Source organism: Oryx dammah, unplaced genomic scaffold (genome assembly GCF_014754425.2).
Source record: "Oryx dammah isolate SB20612 unplaced genomic scaffold, SCBI_Odam_1.1 HiC_scaffold_17, whole genome shotgun sequence".
NCBI lineage: Eukaryota > Metazoa > Chordata > Mammalia > Artiodactyla > Bovidae > Oryx > Oryx dammah.
In genome coordinates this window covers 49,147,568-49,166,749 of record NW_024070201.1, presented here as the reverse complement: position 1 = coordinate 49,166,749, position 19,182 = coordinate 49,147,568, and the positions used below count along the sequence as shown (strand labels likewise).

The following is a 19,182-nucleotide window of genomic DNA, read 5'->3' as shown; positions in this document are numbered from 1 at the left end:
ATGCAACCAGAAAAAAGGACAGGCAGTTTATACACAAAGAAGCATACAATATAAATTAATGAGGGTGACTCCAAAATGGACAAAACATTCCCTAACTGTTCAACCTCATTAATAATGTTAAGAAGATAACAATACAGCAATGGAATTATTTCATCTTTAAAAACCCAGTTTTGAAACAGGGAATAAGACTTAACCCATTAGAAACTGGTGAAAATCCGAAGAAAAACTAAAAATATATTATTCCTTCAAAGGACATAGCTTACAGCAAACATTTCAGGATTCTTTTTTTACCCCAGATAACAAACACCTCCTTAACCCTAAATAAAAGCTTACATAAAACCTGAATATATAAAATGGATAAAAATTTCTGTTCTAGATGGGTGTGTATTTGCATTAGCCCTGAAAGAAGAATCAGGAAACAGTCTAAATATCACTATTTCAGTAAAGCCTACAAAATAATAAAAATGCATAATTAAAGGACTTACACAAGTTGAGGGATACTCTGATGTGATGATGTCAATTTATGAAATGTGTCATATTCATGATTTGTTGTAGCAATCATAAGGAAGATATACTGGGGGCACCATGGTAACAGTGTTCTTAAAAACTTCAAGTATGCTCAAAGAATAAGTAAAAATATATTTCTTTGAGACCTTCTAATGAATGTCAGAATGTAATTATATATATCAGAATGTCAGAACATATTAGGTTTGGGTAGATTATTCTATATATCTCTGTCTAACAAACTTTACTAAATCTCACATAGCAGGAGAGAGGGTTTGATTCCTGGGTCGGGAAGATCCCCTGGAGAAGGCAATGGCAACTCACTCCACTATTCTTGCCTGGAGAATTCTATGGATAGAGGAGCCTGGCAGGCTACACTCCATGGGTTGCAAAGAGTCAGACACAACTGAGCAACTAAGACACACACACCCCCTTAAAATTATCACTACTTCATTGAAAATATTAAAAACTAAAACTCCTTAGTAATATTACTAAGCAATTACCAAGAAAATGGCATATTACTGACATCCCTGTGAAACAGTTACTATCCCTGTGAAACAAGAAACTGACCCACCCATAATTTAATGAGTATTCCTTAATCTGAGCACACTGGGAGAGAAAAAAAATTCATGTCCAAGAATACTATAACATTTTATACTGATTGGTCACTTAAATCTAAGTGTACAAAAAATTTATGTATTTGTACATTTAAGGTTTCTACAGCCTACTAGTCATGAAGTACCCAAAGGCCTAAGTTACATGAAAATGTACTTCTGTCGAAGCACGAGTTTGAAAATCTATCACTAAAAGCAAGAAGCTATATAAGAATACCCATTTAGCTAGTTGAGTTCAGTTGCTCAGTCATGTCCAACTCTTTGTGACCCCGTAAACTGCAGCACATCAGGCTTCCCTGTCCATCACCAAACTCCTGATGTTTGCTCAAACTTATGTCCATCAAGTCGGTGATGCCATCCAACCATCTCACCCTCTGTCATCCCCTTCTCCTCCTGCCTTCAATCTTTCCCAGCATCAGGGTCTTTTCCAAGGAGTCAGTTCTTCGCATCAGGTGGCCAAAGTATTGGAGTTTCAGCTTCAGGGTCAGTCCTTCCAAGGAATATTCAGGACTGATTTCCTTTCAGATGGGCTGGTTTTATCTCCTTGCAGTCCAAGGGACTCTCAAGAGTCTTCTCCAATACCACAGTTCAAAAGGATCAATTCTTCGGCACTCACCTTTCTTTATAGTCCAACTCTCACATCCATACATGACTACTGGAAAAACCACAGCTTTGACTAGACAGACCTTTGTCAGCAAAGTAATATCTCTGTTTTTTAATATGCTGTCTAGGCTGGTCACAGCTTTTCTTCCAAGGAGCAAGCATCTTTTAATTTCATGGCTGCAGTCACCATCTGCAGTGATTTTGGAGCCCCCCAAAATAAAGTCTCTTGCTGTTTCCATTGTTTCCCCATCTATTAGCCATGAAGTGATGGGACAGGAGGCCACGATCTTAGTTTTTTAAATGTTGAGTTTTAAACCAACTGTTTCACTCTCCTCTTTCACTTTCATCAAGAGGCTCTTTAGTTCTTCTTCACTTTCTGCCATAAGGGTGGTGTCATCTGCATATCTGAGGTTATTGATATTTCTCCTGGTAAGCTTGATTCCAGCTTACACTTCATCCAGCCCAGCATTTCACATGATATACTCAGCATATAAGTTAAATAAGCAGGGTGACAATATACAACCTTGATGTACTCCTGTCCCAATTTGGAACCAGTCTGTTGTTCCATGTCCAGTTTTAACTGTTGTTTCCTGACCTGCACACAGGCTTCTCAGGAGGCAGGTAAGGTAGTCTGGTATTCCCATCTCTTTAAGAATTTTCCACAATTTATTGTGATCCACACAGTCAAAGGCTTAATGTTTCCTTCAAACATGGGAAATGTTGGTAAAGAACATTTTCAACTGCTGATATGATAGCTGATAGCTCAGTTGTTAAAGAATCTGCCTGTAATGCAGGAGACCCCAGTTCGATTCCTGTGTCAGGAAGATCCGCTGGAGAAGGGATAGGCTACCCAGTCCAGTATTCTGGCCTGGAGAATTACATGGACTATAATATAGTCCATGGGGTTGCAAAGAGTCAGACACAACCGAGTAACTTTCGCTTTCCTTAAACCACAGTCCAAAGCTACAGTGTTATTCTAATTGTGATATCATGCAATGCAGAATTTACTAATGAGGGTACGCATACCTAATAGTATCTAGACACATTCCTCTCAAAGACAAAATCCTGCTTTAGAAGATGCAACCATCAAAGAATTTCAATAGTGTGTACTCAGTGATCACAACTCTTATTTCCCTACATCATCTACTGGTGCTATGATTAGGGGTGTAAAGTTCTTTATTGATTGTATTTGGTTTTTAGTTTCTATGGGCAAGGCATCAATTAGGACTATGTAACAGCAATGAAAATGAGATTCACTGTCTGTGAGGTTCAACTGTTCAAGGAAAACCAAATATATTCAAAAAAACAAAAAGACTGAGATATTACATTACTGTGGAACAGAAGACAACAACATCAAGAAAAGACTTATAGACCACTTTATAATCTTGTACTACAGAATAAAGTAGTGCAAATCATAGTCTGCAAGACCCAGAAACCAAAGTGCAGAGAATGACAACTTTTGACCACATAAAAATAAAACTGGTACTTTAAGATACCATAAACAAAATTAAATGATAAAGACAGAGTGGAAATATCTGGTAACAGACATTGGAGTAGCACCTTACCCAAGCTTAGGTTTACAGTTCATAAACTAGAGTCAAAACTACCTTGAAAAGGCCCACACCAAAGCTAATCTTTCCTCTGGGATTAGACAAGAACACTGATGTCAGAAGTTATATTCTGCTTAAGTTTAAGGAACACATTGTACAAAAACCCACAGATTTTTAGTTTTCATTTGTTGCAAAATATATGTTGTGGAATTTGAGTAAGTGCAAAAGCTCAAAAAGTTTTCCATACAACCAAAAAGATTTAATATCCACAATATATAAAACATTATCAACAGTAAACAAAGATCAAATATAAATAGAGAACTGAAAGATGCAAACAGCCAGTAAACATTCACAAAGGTATCCCTCACTGGTAATTAGCACAGTGCAAATTAGAACTACCACCTTTCACTATCATTCACACAAAGATGAAGAAAACAAACAATATGGAAAGGGTATGAAAAAGGGAGCATTTTTATAAAATATGAGCAAAAATGCAAACTGGCATTCTTTGTGGAAGGCAAATTAGGATTAGCAAGACTGACCAAAATTCAAAAATATGTATATCTTCTGACTAGAGTCAGATTCAATCCTAGAGTAACACTATCATACACAAAATTCTATAACACAGATCTTCACTAATGCACTGCTAATAAAATCAAATAATTCAAATGACCATCAATAAGAGAAAAGTCAAACAAATTATGGTATATATAACTACTCATGTGTTGTATGTGTGTATATATATGTATACAATGGAACACTTCATAGTTATTTTTAAAGAAGTGAGTTAGATCTACATATACCAACCCAAAGAAAAAATATATGCCCAAAATGTCATGGGAAATGAAAAAAAAATGAAACAAAGAATACAGAATAAAGAACCTGCTTTCAGTTTGAAACATTTTTGACCACAGCACATAATATGAAACACACTGAGACCCAAAACACACACATATATAAAACTAAAAGTTAAATCAATATTTAACCTTGCAATATACAATGATTTTTAAATTCTAGTTCATTTTAAAGAATGCTGGTTGCAATTAACTACATTAATATTATATCACCTGATATATCTCAGCCATTGGTTTAAAAAACACTGGTGTAGGACATGGCTTCAAGAATATCACAAAAATTGTATGCTGTACACATACAGCATACAAACATACATGTGTGTATATACATATATGAAAAGTGTATATAAAGAAGTCTGACAATATACATGCCAAACTTTCGATAGCTGTTACTTCACTATCGAAAAGGGTGGGCTTTTCATGTTACTTCTGTTACTGACTTTTTAAGATTTTATATCTTTTATTTTAAAAAGAAAACAAAGGGAAACAGTTCAGAGAGTACAAAATGAGGTTCTATTAAAAAGGAGATGACAGATAACTGGACAATAGAAGCAGAGACCACAGAAATAAATGGTTTGCAACTAAGTGACTCCCCATGGTGAGACGAACTAGGGAAGTAGACAAAACTATATGCTTAAATTACCCTGTAAGCACTTACTCATTTCATGACCATCACCCTCTCCAACTGTTTAAAAGAGCTGGGTAGGTAGAAGGAACAACGTCTTCAAAGGCATTGAAAAACAATTATCAATGGCAGAAATGGAGACAAAGGCTTGACATTTTAGCTCTATAACAAAGTGAGAAGAATGGAAAAGCATGCACAGACCTTGCAAAACCTCAATCTATATGTTAATTATTTCAGCATGTGCTCTTACTGCTGCATTATTATTAGGGTAATAAAGCTTACTTAACAGTTCAGGGTCTCAGGGACTTGTCATCATACTGACAGGTCTCACATTAAGTACTGAAAATCCCAGGGAGAACAGGACTATCAGAGAACATTTTGTAGAAAAGGAATTGAATATACAGCTTCTAAGATAAATGAGCTAGTGTTTTAAAGCCTGGTAAAGCATATGGGAGTGTTCTATAAATCCGTTTGTGAAAATGAAAATCTATAGGCCTCTTATTTTCATACATATGATGAAACAAAAGCCTTAAGTTCCAGCAGTTGGAAAGCCAAGTTGTATCACTTGCTGAGTCTCCTGGTACAATCCCTTACCTGTTCCAAATCCTGCGCCAAGCCCAGTTCCCAGAGTGCCAGGTCCTGGTTTACTTCCAAAAATACTATTCCCACTGGTATTTGTGCCGAATCCTAGGAGGACACAAGAGTGAGTAGACTGTACTTTAACACAATTCTCAATTTCCTATAGAAGGGAATTTAAAACAAAGCAGTCTGACTGTAAGTTTTGTATCCTTTTATTTTTTGACATTTAGAAATCCTAAATGGCAGACTAATTTAACTTAAAATTTTTTTTTGATAACCATAAATAGACCCCACAGTCTTCCTATTTACTTAATTACACTTTAGACTTAATTCAGTATAGGATAATACCCAGTATTAAAGCAAAGTGATTGTGCTTGAGCTTGGGGAACACTCCCTTTGTAAGACTCAAAGCCTCCACTGTTCTTTTTAAATTTAGTTAATTTATTTGGCTGCCTCAGGTCTCAGTTGTAGTTTGGCATGTGGGATTCTTAGTTCCCTGACCACAGATCAAACCCACATCCCTGGACCACGAGAAAAGTCCTCTCAAAGCCTCCATTCTATGCTTCATGCTTAATTAATAGAAGAAAAATAATTCCCTCAAATTTTCACTGAAAAATAAGACAGTCAACCAAGACACTTCACTGAACCTAAAGATTCTCGCTAAGTGAAGATTACCTATAAAAATCTCTACAGCAGGCTTTGTTTTGAACAGATGGACCCTGTATGGATAGTAATGTGTGGCTGTAATCACACATTGAGAAGCTTTAATGGTGTCAAATTCCATCAGCTTATAGGAGCACACAAAGACTCAGCCAGCTAACAGTAAAAAAAGATAATGAATAATATCTATGAATAACTTTGAGTTGAATTATTTCATTATCAGAGATGATGGAGAGTTGAACAAAACCATCCTTTCACTGTGACCCACTGTTTAAAGAAAATCCTGTGATTCCCTTCTAAAATCCACAGGTCTCCCCACAAAGACATGTACATATCAAACTACTGCTGCTATTATTTCTCCTTTGTTCACATATGTCCACACTTTCTGTGGTCCTTTTGGAGCTAAACATCAACAAAACAGCTAATGAACATACCATTAATTTCTTTTGATAAGAAGGAGAAACTAACCACTGGCCAGCAAAATCTGCTTGTGAAACATTGTGAAGTCTTTTATAAAGGTATCATGGAGGTGAACAAGTGTTTTGGAATATATATCAGTGTCACCAACTAAGAATATTTTACTGTGTCATGCCAGTTTTGAATTTACATCTGAATTAAAAATGCAAAGAAAAAAAGTTTAATTAAACAGTTAAAAACATATTTCTAATGTCATTTAAAAATCTAAGCAAGTAATCTGACATACTTCCAATATATTTAATTCATGCATTCATTAAATCTTTTCAATTGTCTTAATAGCTATGCCACAAAAATGGAGTACTGCCTGCTCAAGCACAATCAATTTTCTTTAAAGAAAAACAAAACAAAATAAAAAAAAAACAGAAAATGTACTGGAGATGTTCTTTGTTTTCCTGAGTTAAAATTTTACCAAAAAAGATCTTCCAGTCCCATAAACAGCAGAAAACAAGATACTCGTGAACTACCTCAAACCCACAGGAGGGAAATAAGTCCCAACTTACACTGTTTATACCACACATTTCCACAGATTCTCACTGACAAAGGTTTATCAACTCAGTTATTTCAAAACAACTTTAAGTTAAAATTAAGAACAATTAATCAACAATCAGTTAAGTTACAACAGAAGAGCCAAGAATATACAATGGAGAAAGGACAGTCTCTTCAACCAATGGCATTGGGAAAACTGGACAACCACACATAAAAGAATAAAACTGGACCATTATCTTATACCATAAACAAAATGGATTAAAGACCTGAACACAAGATCTGAAATCATAAAATTCCTAGAAGGAATCACAGGGGTAAGTTTCTTTGTATCTGTCTTGGTCATGATTTTTGGATCTAACACTAAAAGCAAAGGCAACAACAGAAAAATAAATAAGTGGGACTATAACTAAAAAGCTTCTGCACAGCAAAGGAAACTACAACAAAATGAAAAGGCAATCTACTGAATGGGAGAAAATATTTGCACATCATATATATGATAAGTGGCTAAAATTCAAACTACATAAAGAATTCACACAACTTAATGGCAAAAGACAATCCAATTTAAAAAAATGCAATGAGGACAGGAACAGACATCTTTCAAAATACTACATACAGATGACCAACAGGTACATGGAAAGATGCTTAACATAGGTAATCACCAGTGAAATGCAAATCAAAGCCACTGACATCACCTCACCGTTGTCAAAACGACTACCACCTAAAAAGACAACAAATAATAAGTGCTGGTAAGGAGAAGGAAATGGCAACCCACTCCAGTGTTCTTTCCTGGAGAATCCCAGGGATGGGGGAGCCTGGTAGGCTGCCATCTATGGAGTCGCACAGAGTCGGACACGACTGAAGTGACTTAGCAGCAGCAACAGTATTTAACTCTCAATATACTGACTGAAAGTGGAAGTTCTTTGTGTTGGGATTACTCAAGGACCTTGTTTGTTCTTCAGTATTTCTTTATAGCTTTAAATATTTTTAATAACAGCTTTATTGAGATGTAATTCACATACCAAAAAATTCATCCATTTAAAATGTACAGGTTACTGGTTTTTAGTATATCCACAAAGATATGCAAAATCACCACAACTGATTTTAGAACATTTTTGTTCTAAATTGGGGGTGGGGGGTGCTATCTGACCCAGTACAGTACCCATTAGCAGCCGCTCTTCATATCCCCTCAACACCCCCACTAACCTCAGGGCAAGGAGCAATCTATGTTGTGTCTCTATGGATTTGCCTATTCTGAACATTTTATATAAATGAAATCATACAGTTAAAAAAAATAAATAAGTGCTGGTGAGAATGTGGAGAAAAGGGGGACCCTTCCTACAATGTTGGTGGGAATGTATGGTGCAGCCATGATGGAGAACAGTATAGTATGGAAGGTTCTCAAAATATTAAAAATAGAACTACCATACAATTCAGCAATTCCACTCCTGGGTATATACCCAAAGAAAACGAAAACACTAATTTGAAAAGAAATATGTACCTCAATATTCACAGCAGCATTATTTACTCTAGCCAAGATATGGAAGCAACCTGAGTGCATATCAGTGGACGAATGGGTAAAGAAAACATGGTATATATGTGTAACAAAATGAAAACATGGTATATATGTGTAACAAAATACTGTTTAGCTACAAAATACAAAGAAGACTTTGCATCTGTGTAACATGGAGAGACCTTATGGGCATAATGCTATGTGAATTAAGCAAAGCAAAGAAAATCAAATATAAATAAGTGACACAAGACAAAGATAAGTGTTCTCACTTATTTGTGGAATCTTAAAAAACAAAATCACCACCAACAAAAATAAGCTCACTAATACAGAGAACAGATCAGTGGTTGCCAGAGGCAGAGGGAGGGTGATGGGCAAAATGGGTGAAGGAAAGTCAAAAGGGGCAAACTTAGAGCTATAAAATAACTCCTGGGATTTTAAGGCATAGCATGCTGACTATAGTTAAAAATACTGCACTGTATGTATATCTGAAAGTTGCTAACAGAGTAGGTATATATGGTTTTTCCAGCAGTCATGTATGGATGTGAGAGTTGGACTATAAAGAAAGCTGAGCGTCGAAGAATTGATGCTTTTGAACTGTGGTGTTGGAGAAGACTCTTGAGAGTCCCTTGGACTGCAGGGAGATTAAACCATCCTAAAGGAGCCCTAGATTTCCTAAAGGAAATCAGTCCTAAATATTCATTGGAAGGACTGATGCTGAAGCTGAAACTCCAATACTTCAGCCACCTGATGTGAAGAACTGACTCACTGGAAAAGACCCTGATGCTGGGAAAGACTGAAGGCGGGAGGAGAAGGGGATGACAGAGGATCAGATGGTTGGATGGCATAACTGACTCAATGGACATGAGTCTGAGTAAACTCTGGGAGTGGTGATGGACAGGGAGGCCTGGCGTGCTGCAGTTCATGGAGGTGCAAAGAGTTGGACACGACTGAGCGACTGAACTGAAGAGAGTAGGAGATCTTAAAATTTTCATCACGAGAAAAAAAATTTCTACTGATGATAGATGTTACTTACACTTACTGTGGTAAACATTTCACAATATATACAAATATTTGACTATTACATTAAACATCTGAAATGTAATGTCTATGTATCAATTTTTTTAAAAAGCTTAAAAAAAATCAGATGTTTATGTACAAATAACTCAAACCTTACCCATGTAGCATGAATAACCAATAATTTACTCAAAGCTCCAGGAGTTGATGGACAGGGAGGCCTGGCATGCTGCGGTTCACGGGGTTGAAGAGTCAGACACAACTGAGTGACTGAACTGAACTGAATACTCAAAAGATCAATGCTCAAAAGATCTTCAACCTCTCTAACTGTTGCTCACCAGTGCTGACATCCTGCCTGTAATTTCTCTCCTAAAACAATTCTATTCTATTCCTTTCATTCAGAAACTGACACTGTCATATACTCAATCTTAAACTCAGTTGTGTCCGACTCTTTGCAACCCGTGGACTGTAGCCCACCAAGCTCCTCCGTCCATGGGATTCTCCAGGCAAGAGTACTGGAGTGGGTTGCCATTTCCTTCTCCAGGGGATCTTCCCAACCCAGGGATTGAACCCAGGTCTCCCACATTGTAGGCAGACGCTTTACCATCTGAGCTACCAGGGAAGTCATCTTAAACTAGTCCTTGTTAGGAATAATTACTAAGAAAAGGAACAGATGACTCTAAAGAATGACCTAAGGGTGTGGCAACATCAATTGTAGCAAGTATTCCAACCTTTTAAACTCTGGATTTATCATTACCATAATGAAACACAATCCCATACTGGGTAACATGCAACTAATGATGATATAACAATGCAATAAATCTTTGTGCAACCTTATTCCATTTCCACATTTGTTATATGACTTATTTCCAAATCAGGAGAATATCTCTTCCCACATCATCAAATTGACAGCTTCCCAAGACAAGAAGAATATCAAAGAAAGTCTCACTTAGATCTAGATCCCTCTAGGGTGGTAATGGAATGATTTAAATTCACCCAAGAGTAAAACAAAACCTGTCACCCTGCAATCTGTATTTCTTGGGAGTCTTTCCTCTCAGGGCTTATTCATTAATAAACTCTTAGTGGGCACCTACTCTATGCCAGGCACTAGGTTAGCATTAAGGATTAAAAAAAAAAAAAGGATAATTCAGCACATAAGTTCGTGAGGCACATCAAATAAAGATGAGAGTTTTCATTTCCAAATCAAGTAGTCTACACAAATACCTTGTCAGAGAGAAAATATATTTAATTCTGAACATCAAGTGAAGTGAAGTCGCTCAGTCGTGTCCAACTCTTTGCAACCCATGGACCGTAGCCCACCAAGCTCCTCCGTCCATGGGATTCTCCAGGCAAGAATACTGGAGTGGGTTGCCATATCCTTCTCCAAGGGATCTTCTTGACCCAGGGATTGAACCCAGGTCTCCCACATTGCAGGCAGACGCTTTAACCTCTGCACCACAAGGGAAGCACTTAAATACAAGAATACAGTCTCTAGAACTTCAGATCCAAGTCAAAGATTTCAAGGGAGGAAAGGAAGCCAGGTTGAAAGAAGAAGGGGGAGGAGGCGGCAGAGGTGGGGCGAAAGGGGTGGCCTTACAGACGTCTCCTGCCACCTACAGATACCCAGGCATCATGGGACTTTTCCCTGGGCCTCCAGAGAAGGGAGGACTGGAACTCGGCCCTACCAGAAATCAGACCAGACCAGAACCAGAATTCGAGTTCTCTGCCAAGAGGAGGTGATCAGTCTCCAATCCTCCGCTCAGGCTGTGCTATCAAAAAAACATTCATTCTCAAAGGGAACAAAATTACCTCTTAAAGGGGAGGGAAGTTCAAGAGGGAGGGCATATAGAGCTACAACTGATTCAAGCTGTTGTATGGCAGAAACCAACACAATATTGTAAAGCAATTATCATCAATTAAAAATGGTTTATGGTCTTCCAAAGAGCCACAGTACATAAACAAATAACACAGAATATACGTGGTATTAAAATTTCATGAGGTGAGCAGATGATTAATAAGGGGGAAAAAGGTCTACAAAGGATCCCTGAGGAAAAGGGAGTGACAGTAATTTAAAAAGGCTGAAAAACACTGATTTTAACCCTTAAGTATCTTTCTCATCTTATTTCATAGATAAGAAACAAATACACAAAACTGATATCCATGCTAACCAAGTCCACTGTCTCAAGACCATTCTTTCGTAGAGTACAGACAAAAAGGTAGAATGTCTATAGGTAGAATGATAAACATTACTAGGAATGAATGAACAACTTCACTCTTCACACTTCACTTCATAACAATGAAAGGGGTTATAAAAATCAAATCAAGTATTAATACATTAATTTAAGAACCGGTACCTGACAAAGATTTATCTATCCCCTTCACATAGCTCCTCTTTCTATGAAAACATATACCATTCCAATGGATATTTAACGCAGCCTCTTTTTTCAGTACAAGATCATTTAAAAAACTCACTGAAAAAATTTAACTGCTGACTTAAGGCAAACAACCATATGCTTGTACGCATCTCCCACTAGATATCCAGAGCCTAATGTTATATCTGGTACATGAAATACTTTAAAAAAGTATTTCAATCACTATCTCCTTTGGTAATGAAATGAACTTTCCATGACGAATTTAACTCAAAATATGGTGAATCTGTTTGAAAACTTACTTATAGTTAAAATACTAATGTTTCTACTAAACAAATTTAAAAATTTCCAGCATATCTCTGAAGAGTAGTTTAAAGTTTGTTTTTCTGTCATTCAATCTTACCTGCTATTGTCCAATTTTTTTTCCAATGAATATGTATTCAAAATAAAACATTTTTGCCAACTATAGGAAAACTACTGAACAATCCCTCAAATCAGAAAGGCTTCAACTTTCAATAACAATCATCAAATCTCAAAAAACAACAAAACACTAAACAACAACAGAAAGTTTAAAAAGGAATCATCAAATCTCATCTGTTCACTACCTCCCTGTGTGAAAGAACTTGATCTAAAACAATGTGTTATCTCAACCAAATGTGTTTCACTCTTTGTTTCTCAATTATTGATGAGGTAATCCAACGAAAATGTTTTCTTATTTTGAAAATAATCTACCTCCATTAGAGAACCAACATTCTGCAAGATACCTCTACTGTGTCCATTAAATATTCCATTTTATCCAAAGCAGGGAGTCAAAAGAATATAAATTAGTCAAGGCAATTTATATCTCTTTCAGATATCTTAACCCAAGTCCTTGAGTTTAAGATTTGCCCTCTGTAATCTATCAAGCCAGAGCTTACCTGCAAATTTTAAAATATTCCCAAAAATATGAATCAGGAGAATGATGTGTGGTATAGTCAGTGTAACTTTAAGAGAGTCAAACCTGCTTTTTGTATGTACCAAAATTGGAAGTGTTTGTATTGGTTCCTAAAGTCAGGGTTGGTTTGTTACCAAAGAGCCCGCCACTGGTTGTACCAAATGAAGGAGCACTGGTTGTGCTGGTTCCAAACGTAGTAAGCTTGTTATTTCCAAACAGGGTCTAAAAAGAACACAATACAGGAAAATTTTAAGTAGTATGTAAGACACACTGTAAATAGATAAATCAGGTATACTGGACTGGGTCTGTGGTAAGGGAGAGAAGATGTCATAATATTTATGAAAAAGGTATGAAGAAGGGATGAGTAACGGCTCTCAGAAAAATATCTAATCTGAGCAAGACTAACAAAACAGAATGCTCCTAGCCTGAGAAGTTAATGGTAACGCCTCACCAAATGTAGTCTTTCAGTGAGACAAAGAAAAAAACAAGTAACAAGGCAGTCAAATTATTTTTTACCTGGTAACAAAAATGTTATCATGTATTGAATATGCCAGCAGAAAGTTACAGTAAAAAATTTAAACAAGCTTCAACATGGATGAACCTTGAAAACATTATGCTAAGTAAAAGAAATCAGTCACCAAAGATGTGATTCCATTTACATGAAATATACAGAATAGGTAAGTACATACACAGCTGATCTGAACTGACTGGGGGAGAATGAGAAGTGACTATTAATGGGGATGACATTTATTTTTAGGATGACAAATATGTTCTAAAATTGATTATGGTGATAGTTGCACAATCTGTGAATAAGCTAGAAACCACAGAATTTTAAACTTCCAAAGGGTGAATTGTACAGCAAGTGGATTATACCCCAACAAAGTTGTTTAAAAAAATAAGAACTTTCTGAAGCATTTTTTAAACATAATTTCCTCAATTTCTCACCTCAAATAAGATATAACAGATTTCAATCTCCATGAAAACCACCACATGATTTGGTGATTTTTTTTTTAAACTAGAGTCCAAAGCTTGTTATAATGGACACATAATATAGACACCTAGTTTCTTTAAAAGGTATTTACTATTGTTTTTTAAGTCAAGTGTACTCCTAAATAGTAATGTCTTCCTTAAATGACGTTAACAAGAAAAAAAAATTCAGTTAAGCCTCCAGCAGCATGAAAACCTTAAGAATAAAATTTTAGTAACTTGATCAACACCAAAAATATGTAATTAACAAATAAGATACCAACTTATCACCCAAAACAGAAGGTAGAAACAGGAATTTAAAATGATCTGATTTTAAGGGCAAAAGCCTCTCAACTTAGACTCAACGATTTAACCAACGAGAGTGGTTAGTTTAGAAGAGACAAAGAAGTTTCAATAAGAACCTAGTTTCTGAAAATAAACCAATTATAAAGTTACCTATTTTTTAGTACTAAATAGCTTTCAGTTACTATCAGGATAAAGTCATACAATATTACTCCCGCAAAATACTCGAAAGACAGATTTTGCTTTTCTTAAATTCAGCATTTTTTTTTTTCATTTTGTGGGTTTTTTTTTTTTGGCTGTGCCATGTGGCTTATGGGATCTTAGTTCTACAACAAGGGATTGACTTCCCGGGCAGTGAAACCGAGTCTTAACCACTAGAGCACCAAGAAATTCCCAAAAGACAAATTTTTCTTAGAAATTCCTTTAGCAGCTTTATATACATCTTCAAATTACAGCGAATTATAAAAACCTACCGAACCAACAGCACCAAATCCAGTACTGGTCTGCCCAAAGAGACTAGCTCCTGTTCCAAATGCTGTCCCAGTGCTGGTGTTTGTAGCTGTCCCAAAAAGACCTCCTGGCTGTGAGGCTTGGGTTACTCCAAATAGACCCTGAAAAAGGTGATCTAGATTACAAGATATCCTAAAACAGTCAGTTGTCTTTAGAATATTAATAATAGTTGCCATTTTTCCAAGTTTATATGACAGATATATAGAAGCCTCATTACTTAGCTCTACCAATAAGACTTGTTTCCTCACCATGGTGTTGGTGCTTGGCTGTCCTAGTGTGCTGGTATTACCAAAGGAAAAACCAGTGGTCTGGGTGGTTGTGGGCTGGGCAAATGGTTTGCTGAAGAGGCTAGTAGTTTGATTCTGCTGGCCAAAGAGACCACCAGGATTTGTTCCAAATCCAGTTGTACCTTTCAAGAAAAAATAAATGGGAAGGTTGAGGGGCTGGGCAGAATGTCAAGTCTCACAGTATCTAGTTTCTGCAATAGTTTGTTATTGATTACATACCTAAATCACCCTACATTCATTTACTACTCAAACTGGATAACCACTTCATTTTTCATCCTCCTTCACCTAATTCCAGATTTGGTTCAGACTAATTTCTACAACAGTACTCTGATCTTAAGAACCCAGTCTGGGCTAAGTAATCTTCCTTTGTGAGCTGATAGCTTTTTGTCTCTTTTACAAAGATAACACACTACACACTTAAAATGTATGTGGGTACTTTAACCTTGTTGGAGTAAGTTTTTCTTCAAAACAGGGGCTGTCTCTTTATAGCAATGTATCCAGCATAGGATACATTTAATGAATATGTGGCTAATCTAAATCAAAGAATACCAAAACTGAAAAGAATACAAATGCCACTTAAATATGTATTCATTTGTATATGTATCTCTATAGAAGAATATCTGCTTGTTTTTACAGAAGCAAACTGGTGGCTAGAGGTAAAAAAAAGGATGTTTGGTGATGTACTTTTTGTATTTTTTGAATTTTATATCATATATATGTATTACTTTCACAAAAGTAATACTTTTATAAAGTAATTTAGTAACCATCCTAGACTTCCCTCTTTCATATCCCACATGAAATCAGTCCATAAATAAATCTCCTCAGCTCTACATTCAAGCTTGTTTCAGAATCTGGCATTTTTACCAATCACCACAGCACCCTTCTCTTCAAGTCACCATCACCTTTCATGTGGATAGGGCAACAACTTTTCTAACTGACTTGTTTCCACCCTTGCCCCCATTCAACATGCTTAATACAGCAGCCTTCAGAATGATCCTTTATTCATAATCTTATGCTTTATCTGAACCTTCTAATGGCTTCCAGACTCAATAATTCAAATCTTGACAATGGCCTACAAAGCCCTATGAAGTTCCTTACATCCTCCAGTACCGCCTCTTGTTCTCTATTTGGCAAAAACTCAGGATTTTTAGACTTCTAGTTTCCTCTGGCTAGAATTCCCCCAGAAATCTGTATAGCTTTATCTTTCATCTTCTTCAGACAGGTCACTGATCAAACTTCACCTATCAATGAAGCCCTTCTTAACCATATACACTTAATACCATTATTTCTCCCCACTCATACAGACATATCAGGTATTCCCTATTCTTCAGGACCCCTGAATCATTTTTCTCCATAACACTTAGACACAAAAATGACAATTATGTATTACTTTTAGTTGTTCATCTCTCCTCAAAAGGGCCCAATATGATGTCAAGTGCTTACTAGTTCCAAAGGCTGTTTTGTTCTGACCATATGCAAAGCCTGAATTTGTTGTGGAAGAGCTGAAGAGTCCTGTTGCACTGGAGGTGGCTGGAGAAGACCCAAACAAGCCAGTTGTGGTACCTGCTCCCACTTGATTCTGTGGGCCTTTCCGGTTGGCCTGATAATCCTCTAAACGAAGCTCCTAGAGTAAGGGAAAACATTTTCCAAATCTATACACAGTCAAAAAAAATTATTTAGGAGACTAAAGACTCGAATTTAGTATTCAGTTTCTATGTTCAAATAGGAACCATGACTTAAAAAACAGAAAACTATGGAATGGTTAACTTACTATAATTATAGAAAAAGATTTTCAGTAGCATACAACGGACATTAAAGTCCATACCATAATTACCATGAAAACTACAGGCCAACCAACCAACCACATCTTAATTTCAATTTTCTTTTATAGACAATAATACTTTCACTTAGACAATAATCCTATCTACTTACAGCCCAAATGTGAAGATTAGCTGATTAAAAGATGGAGGATACTGAGAAATTCAGAAAACTTAGGAAAAGAAGCAACAAAGTTTAACAATTCTGTCTCACAAGTTAAGTGTGTTTCTGTATACTCCAAGGAAGCAAGCACAATTTGGGATGCAGAAGACAATCGAAGATGACAGTTAAAATGTACAACAAACAATTACACAGCCATAATGAACAGCCTCATGCAACATGGATAAACCTTACAATCTTGACAGATACACTTAAGAGCACACAAGATCTCATTTATATAAAGTTCAAAAATGGGCAAAACATGGGCAGTCAGGATAGTGTTAACCTCTGGGAGGGGAGGACTGTGACTTCTGGCAGGGCCAAAGGGGACATTATGGATGCTGGTAATGATTTGTGTCTTGATTTGGAGCCTGATTACCTGGACGTATTCACCTAGTAAAACATACTATGCTACATACTTATGAATTTGCATGAGTTTACTAAAAACACATGCACGTGCATACACTGCCCAGAGTAGTATGAGGAACCAGTCAGAGTAGACTATTAGTAAACTATACTGGTACATACAAGCTGAATATCATCCTTGTCTAAAATAACCAATAAATAATATATTAATTAAAAAAAAACTGGTTGACGTTAGTTTTTTACATAAATCCTAAAACATAATCAGAAACATTTAAAAAAGCTGCTCCCTAATAGAATCAAAAGGTTAGGGTGATACTCTGTAATGCCTTTTACTGACCTCTAGTGACTTGCTTTCATATTCTTTCATAGCAGTAATACACTGGTGCTTGGTACTGATGTTAGTGCTAACTCCAGCTTTAACCATAGTATCAGTACCGGTTGGAGGCTGCAAAGGAAGATAAAAGTAAATCTGAAAATCTAAAGCAAATGTTTAAGTTCAAGCTTTATAACCCTACTCTCCCAGACACAATTCTTCAACTACTGAACTCTATAACCAGTCCCCTAGGTCTTTTACTGAACAAGACAGTTTTAACAGTGCTTGATTAAATACTCTGCATTTCTAATCTCACCTTTCATTAAGGTTATTACATAAGTCAATCTCAGTAACTTATCAAAAATTCAGAGAATTAAAAAAAAAACCAAAAATCCCAGAGATTAATCCCATAACCAAGCCATCCAATTATCTACTAAAATATACTTAATAATATATGCATAAAGAAAGCTTTATCCAATTTACCCAATATATACATTTAACCTCTATTTCTGAGTTCTAATTCCTATTCTGCCGGAAGTGTCTGCTTTATGACTATTGTTGCATTTAGGAAATATGGAAGCCTGGTTTTTCCTCCTATAAGCTTATGAGGCAAAGGTACTAGTAACTAAAGTGAAGTGAAGTGAAGTTGCTCAGTCGTGTCTGACTCTTTGCAACCCCATAATGTCAGTTTTCTCAATTACTGTACTTTCCAAGAGACAACAGACAATATTTTTCACTATCATTTACATTTAACTTTAAATTCAAGATTCTAACTTCAGCAATATGAATTCACTACTTTGACTAAGAAATTCTTTATTTTCTGGATTAAATTTTAACAAGTTTTTCCAATCCCTATTTTTGCCAGAGATTTTCATTAGGCTAACTGCACTGCCAGCCTATCCTAAGTATTTCTTAAGCAATCACATCAAGTGGTATCTTATATCAAGTGGTAGTCCATAGATTTTCATAAACAAAATCTTTCATTCTATCCAAATTCTCTCAAAAAAGCTGAAGAAAACACTAAACTCTATTGCCTCAATCTGCCATTTCAGCAACAAAAATTTTATTTCTAATTGGCACATAGAATATTGATATATCATATAGCTTCTTAAAGAGTCCTTACTTTCAGTGATTTTTAGTTTGCCCCATCATTCTTTATTTCTATAAAGAATTTTTGACCATTTAAAGGTCAATTATGAACACTGTAAATACAAGTTGAACCTTGTACTAGTTTTTTCCCTTTTTGACCATGGCATGGTTTGCAGAATCTCAGTTCCCTGACCAGGAACTGAACCCAGGCCATGACAGTGAAAACCTGGAATCCTAATCACTAAGCCGTCAGGGTGATACTAGCTACTTTAATCAACCTTATAAATACAAATTTAACTGGTTTGATTATAATTCAAACATAAACTATAATCTAGATTTATGTTTCATGACTTTCCCTGTCTTCTTGTTTAGTTCCTAAGTCATACTGGACTCTCTTGGGACCCCACAGACTGTAGCCCACCAGGCTCCTCTGTCCATGGGATTTACAACTATTACCAGATACTGTTCTTAACACATTTCAGGAAGAGTGAGACTAACCTATGCATAACTGTAAAGACAGGAAATTTTATAACTCATTCTGCAAAAAAATATACAGGAGACAAAAATACTCCACAAAGACTGGAAAATACTT

The 19,182-nt window shown here is 36.1% G+C and overlaps 1 protein-coding gene across 3 annotated transcripts in view; it reads right to left on the bottom strand.

Annotated features, from left to right (window-relative positions):
* NUP98 (nucleoporin 98 and 96 precursor) overlaps positions 1-19,182 on the bottom strand; it is an 89,014-nt gene that overhangs the window by 54,842 nt on the left and 14,990 nt on the right. Inside the window, exons 6-11 of one of the 3 annotated variants that reach the window (XM_040258696.1) lie at positions 17,526-17,633; positions 16,289-16,469; positions 14,807-14,967; positions 14,522-14,659; positions 12,863-13,001; positions 5,345-5,437 (exon numbers count right to left, since the gene is read on the bottom strand). In XM_040258696.1, the coding sequence (XP_040114630.1) occupies positions 5,345-5,437; positions 12,863-13,001; positions 14,522-14,659; positions 14,807-14,967; positions 16,289-16,469; positions 17,526-17,633 (820 nt within the window). The remainder of the gene's footprint in view (positions 1-5,344; positions 5,438-12,862; positions 13,002-14,521; positions 14,660-14,806; positions 14,968-16,288; positions 16,470-17,525; positions 17,634-19,182) is intronic. The other 2 variants (XM_040258698.1, XM_040258697.1) reach the window with 2 other exon arrangements.